Source organism: Hemiscyllium ocellatum, chromosome 17 (assembly GCF_020745735.1).
Source record: "Hemiscyllium ocellatum isolate sHemOce1 chromosome 17, sHemOce1.pat.X.cur, whole genome shotgun sequence".
NCBI lineage: Eukaryota > Metazoa > Chordata > Chondrichthyes > Orectolobiformes > Hemiscylliidae > Hemiscyllium > Hemiscyllium ocellatum.
The window spans coordinates 51,526,122-51,532,625 of NC_083417.1; the positions used below are offsets into that span (position 1 = coordinate 51,526,122).

At 46.3% G+C, this 6,504-nt stretch overlaps 1 protein-coding gene across 1 annotated transcript; it reads right to left on the reverse strand.

The window, feature by feature from the left end:
- Positions 1 to 3,222: 3,222 nt before the first annotated feature.
- Positions 3,223 to 4,365, reverse strand: LOC132823740 (leukotriene B4 receptor 1-like). Its single transcript, XM_060837736.1, has one exon. The coding sequence runs from the start codon at positions 4,293 to 4,295 to the stop codon at positions 3,297 to 3,299; it is 999 nt and encodes a 332-aa protein (XP_060693719.1). The 5' UTR covers positions 4,296 to 4,365; the 3' UTR covers positions 3,223 to 3,296.
- Positions 4,366 to 6,504: the final 2,139 nt, after the last annotated feature.

Genomic DNA, 6,504 nt, shown 5'->3' on the forward strand with positions numbered 1-6,504 from the left:
TGCAGGTTGGCGCCTGGCTTCAGTGGTGTAGAGGTCAGTGCACCACACTACAACTGCACCCCCTTCAACCTACTGCCCTCACAACATGCAGCCCTCCATTCCCTCCACTCCAACCCCAACCTCACCATCAAACCCGCAGACAAGAGATTCAGTAGTAATGCGGCACACTGACCTCTACACCACCGAAGCCAGATGCCAACCTGCAGACACCTCTTCCTACTGCCCCCTTGATCACGACCACATCTCCCATCACCAAACCATCATCTGCCAGACCATCCACAATCTCATCACTTCTGGGGATCTCCATCCACAGCCTCCAACCTCATTGTCCATGAACCTTGTACTGCCCAATTCTATCTCCTTCCTAAGATTCACAAACCTGACTGCCCCAGTCAAGCCATTGTCTCAGCCTGCGCCTGCCCCACCGAACTCATCTCTTCCTACCTCGACAACATCCTGCCCCCCTTAGTCCAGGAACTCCCCACCTACACTGGAGAGACAGGATGCCTTCTTGCGGATCATTTCAGAGAATATCTCTGGGACACCCGCACTCACCAACCCCACCGCCTCGTGGCTGAATACTTCAACTCGCCCTCCCACTCCGTCAGGGACATGCAGGTCCTGGGCCTCATCCACTGCCAAACCATTACCACCCAATGCCTGGAGGAGGAACGCCTCATATTCCACCTTGGGACCCTGCAACCACACAGGATAAATGTGGATTTCAACAGCTTCCTCATTTCCCCTTACCCCCCCCCCACCCCTCCCACATTATCCCAATCCCAAGCCTCCAACTCAGCACTGCCCTCCGGACCCGTCCATCACTCCCCCCCTCTGACCTATCACCTTCTCCCTCACCTTCATCCACGTATCACTTTCTTAGCTACCTCCCCCCAACCCCACCCCCTCCCCTTTATCTCTCAGCCCCAACCCACAAGCCTCATTCCTGATGAAGGACTAATGCCCAAAACCTTGATTCTCCTGCTCCTTGGATGCTGCCTGATCTGCTGTGCTTTTTCAGCACCACATTCTCATTACAAAATACCCTGCAAGGACTGTAACAAACATTACATCGGTCAGACAGGCAGAAAACTAGCCACCAGATACATGAACACCAACTAGCCACCAAAAGACATGACCCACTATCATAGTATCCTTATACACAGATGAAGAGGGACACCATTTTGACTGAGACAACACATCCATTGTAGGACAGGCTAAAGAAAGACACACACAGGAATTCCTAGAGGCCTGGCATTCAATCCAGAACTCGATCAGCAAACACATCGATTCGGACCCCATTTACTAACCTCTCAGAAACAGAACCGGAAATGATATCACCCACCACAACAGACATAAATATAAAGTAGGACAGAACACCAGCGCTTCACCAGAGGCTCACTGATGATATTGCCTAGTATGGTGACGAAACGTCTGAGAGCAAACATACCAACTCAGTGAGCAAACTTACAGTATGAATGTAGTCTCTAACTTCACACCACTTTTGCCTGCATGGACTTCGGAGGCAGAGAAACTGAAATGTCTTTTTCCCCCCATGGACCACAGAGCCTACCTGGTGCTCTATACAGCTCAGGCATGCTCCCTAATGGATCGATTCAAGGCAGAGTGTGTGTCACAAAAGTCCTTAGCCCATCCTGTACTTCCTCTCTTTTTATTATTTATTCACAGGAAGAGGGCATCACTGCTAGGCCAGTATTTATTGTCTACTCCTATTTACTCAGAGAACTGTTATGACTCAACCACAATGCTGTGGGTTGGGAGTCACATGTAGGCCAGACCCGTTGAGGATGGCAGATTTCTGAGAATTGACAATGGTTTCATAGTCATCAGCAGATTTGGAATTCCAGATTTTTTTTTAAACTGCATTCAAATTTTAAACTGCTGAGTTTAAGCTCAGATGCAAACAGCTATTTTTACAAGCCCCAACCCAGAATGATATATCAGTCATGATTATGAAAAAGAATAGAGCAAGAGAAAATAAGCCTGTGTTGCAATGATGAGAGGGCAGGGTGTGATCATGCTGAGTTTAGTTGCTTGCCACAGTGTCATTTAAAGCATCCCCTCTATGATTAGGCTGTGTATATCTGTGATTTAGGTTTGTAATCAGATAGCTTTCAAATTCTTAAATGAGTACTGCAATCGGTGTTGGCTAGGCACCCTCATTTTTATCAGTCGGGGACAAACTCACAGATTTAATTCCTGTCATTCAACCTGAGAAGATTTGCATAATTCATCTGGGGAGAAAGTGAGATGCTGGAGATCAGAGCTGAAAACGTGTTGCTGGAAAAGCGCATCCAAGGAGCAGGAGATTCGACTTTTCGGGCATGAGCCCTTCTTCAGGAATGAGGAAGGTGTGTCCAGCAGGCTAAGATAAAAGGTAGGGAGGAGTAATTTGGGGGAAGGGGGCATTGTAAATGCGATAAGTGGAAGGAGGTTATGGTGAGGGTGATAGGCCGGAGTGGGGTGGGGGCGGAGAGGTCAGGAAGAAGATTGCAGGTTAGGAGGGCGGTGCTGAGTTCGAGGGATTCGACTGAGACAAGCTGGGGGGAGGGGAAATGAGGAAACTGGAGAAATCTGAGTTCATCCCTTGTGGTTGGAGGGTTCCTAGCGGAAGATGAGGCGCTCTTCTTCCATCTGTGTTGCTATGGTCTGGCGATGGAGGAGTCCAAAGACCTGTATGCCCTTAGTGGAGTGGGAGGGGGAGTTGAAGTATTAAGCCACAGGGTGGTTCATCTGGGCATGAGCCACCTACATTTCACCCCACACATATATACTGCATGCTCACTAGCACTTTAATGCCACACCCTGGCTGTTGCTGTGACCAGAATTGATGGTGCCATGTTATCACAATCAGTGCTGGTGACATAACCAGTTTTACTGGCATCACAGCCAATACCAGTCTCAAATGCTACAGTACACAGGCGTTCCACTGGTGCCAGTACCACTTGGTTTTCTCTCTGAAAAAAATCCATCTCCTGTTCCTGACCACTTGCCCAACTATCAGCTTCTACAGGTGGCCAAAACAAGAGCAATAAAACGCTCCTGGTTTCAAATTTTCTTTTTGTAATCAATTAGTTATGAACTGATAACAAAGCATGATGAGATACAAAGCAGTTTACAAAATTTCCAAGATGTTTCAGGTCATGCTATTCAGCAGCAAGGATGTGCTATAACACACAACTAATCTATAACCATCCCTCACTTCTTTTTTAGCTAGAAAAGGAAACAATACATGGTCACATTGTCTTAATTTCTAGAACAAAAAGGGTCCCCCGTTAAACTCTTGATTCAGATCGACGTTCCGAGTCGTTCATCCCTTTCTCCATTCTCTCCTTAAAGCTGTTCAGTTGTTCAAAGAGTTTTGCAAAATTTGAAGTTTTAAATCCATTCTTGAAGTTCCCAGCAGCAAATGCATAAAGAATGGGGTTGATGGAGCTGCTTATGAAAGCCAGGGCCCCAGCTGCATCTTTCATTGACTGGTAAGCCTTGTCCAGTTTCTGTGAGAGTTCTGGATTTGAATTCTTCACTAAGAGTGAAGAGATTTTAACAATGTTTCCTGTGTGATAAGGAAACCAGCAAATGGCAAAAGCCAGCACGATGCCTACAATGAGCTTCACCGATCTGCTTCTTCTCTGAGAGGCCATTTGTTTGATTCTTTGAGAAGCACTGAGATATGAGACAGACAGAGTGATGAAAGGAATAAGGAACCCCACCAGGGTTTCCAACAGGAGGAGACCCATCTGGTGCCGATCAGAGGAATAAGCTCTTTGATACGGCCGTCCATTTTCATCCAACTTGATTTCAACTGCCACAGAAGGAATCGCCAGAAGTAAAGCCAGGACCCAAACGCAGGCAGCGATGTTTCTGACTGCTGCCCTCTGCCACCATTTCTGAATGCGGAATGGGTAGAGTGCAGCCACCAGGCGCTCCACACTCAGCACAGTAATGAAGAAGACGCTGGCGTACATGGATGTGAAGATGAGGTAGACCGTCAGTTGCCACAGCTGGATCCCAAAAACCCACGAACCGGCCAGAAAGTAAATCCAAAACGGCAAAGTTACCAGCACCACAAAGTCGGCCACAGCCAGGGACAGAATGAGGGTGATGGTGGAAGACCGCCGCTTAACGTTACAGAGAATTGTCACAATCACGATCAAGTTCCCCGGGACTCCGACCAAACAGGCTAGACCCAGGACAACGCACGCCACTGCATTTTGCACAGGTATCGCCTGGAGCGTCCCATTCTGACCCCCAGTTGTATTGAAAAGGACCATTGCTTCTGCAGACGCCCTTCAACAACTAACTGCTTCTCGCCAACAAAAACCAAGAGGGACTTCCTTGAGTTTCACACCCTCCAGTTAATATCTTGCAATCTCTCCACCCGATAAAATCCTGCAGTGAAGAACAGTTTATCTATAATTACTTTCGTAGGCAAGTGCTGCTCCCTAGCAGATAAGTATTTGTCAGAAACAGGCACTTCAAGCACAAAGTATAGAGAGAGAGCTAGAGAGTAAGTTTCGAGTCGAGATGACTTCGTCAGAGCTGAAGCGTGGAGAAGTGTGTAATAAGTGTGGGTTCCTCCAGTTAGCAGTGACTTTCACTGCCCCTTCTCTTCCTCCTTCCTCATTGTCCAAGGGCCTAAACAGTCTTTCTACATGAAACAGCATTTCACCTGTACCTCCTCTAGTCTTGGGTATTGTACTCGCTGCACCAAATGTGACCTACTCTACATTGGAGACACAAAAGCAGCCTGGGTGACCGCTTTGCGGAAACCTTGCGGTCTATGTACAAGCAGGGCCCAGACTTTCCCATAGCCAGTCATTTTAACACAGTGTCCCGCTCGTGTCCCAAATGTCTGTCCTTGGCACGCTACAGTGTTCCAGTGAAGCACAGTGCAAACTGGATGTACAACATCTCATCTTCAGCTGAGGCACTTTACAGCCTTCTGGATTTAATACTGAGTTCAACACTTTTAAATTGTGAACCATTTCTTTTAGCTTGTGATCATGTCCCTCCCCTTCCCCCATTCCACTCACTGTCATCTCAAGTCTATACCGTTGTCCTGCCATTCTCACATTCCGTTCACTGAAATGTAAACCACTAACATCTTTGCTTCACCTGCACCCATCACCGCACCATCCCCTCCCCAATCTGCAGCATAAATGCTGTCCCTCCACGCTGCACTTCAGCTCTGATGAAGATTCATCTAGACTCGAAACATTAGCTTGCTCTCTCTCCGTGGATGCTGCCTGACCCGTTGTAATTTCCAGCACTTGTTGTTTTCAGTACAGATTCAGGCATCCGCAGTAATTTGTTCCTACAAAATACATGGAGACATTTGCATTTACATATTGTCTGTCATAATATCCTTAAAGTGCTTCAAAATAATGGAGTGCATTGATCACTATTGTAATGTTGAAAACACAGCAGCCAAATTGCATAATTGCAGAGCACAAAACACCAAAACCAATATCAGGAACAATTTACATTTAGATAGCTCCTGCATCATAGTAAAATGCTCAACGTTGCTTCAGAAGAGAATTATTAAATAAAATTTGACAGGTGCCACACATGGAGATCTTTGATAAATGATCAAAGTCTTCATCAAAAATCAGTGAACTTTCTGCTCATCAAGTACTGATTTCTGACAGATGAGACCCAGTAGGAGGTATGAGAGAGGAGCTGATGAGCCAAGTGAATGGTTCATCAATTGTTGATATTGTAGATGGATAAACCATAACCAGGACTTCGGGAGAGCTGCAATATTTCTCTTCAAAACAATGCTATGGGATCAACACCTCACTCAAAATCTCATCCAAAAATGGCACCCCTCTGTGTAACACTCCTTTAGGGTGACACTGCAAGAGTGAGTTTGTTGAAATGAGATTTAAGAGACGTTTGGTAGTTAGCTGTGTGTATGTACCATTAAACCAAGACTGACTCCCACTTGCATAACTGTTGGAGGAACTAATGCTATTGCCAAAGCTAAAGCTAAACTCTTATTCTTTCTATAAAATCATTTTCTCCTCCTGTCTGCGTGAGTTTCCATCTGGTGTTCTGGTTTCCTCCCACAATTCAAAGATGTGCAATTTAGATGGATTGGGCATGCTAAGTTGTCCACAGTGTCCAGAGATTTGCAGACTAGGTGGGGGAATGCAGGATTACAGGGCTGGGGTGGGAGGGCTAGCTGTGGGTGGGATGCTCTTCAGAGGGTCAGCGCAGGGCTTAATGAGTCAAATGGCCTGTTTCCACACTATAGGGATTCTGCAATTCTACAAAAAGCAGTTGCAAGTTTCTCTTTGAAAAGTTAATTTCTAAATTATGAGCTACCGGAGGAAGTGGTGGAGGCTGGTACAATTACAACATTTAAAAGGCATTTGGATGGGTATATGAATAGGAAGGGTTTAGAGGGATATGGGCCAAGTATTGGGAAATGGGACTATGTTAGTGGGCGGCACTGTCTGTGTGGAGTTTGCACATTCT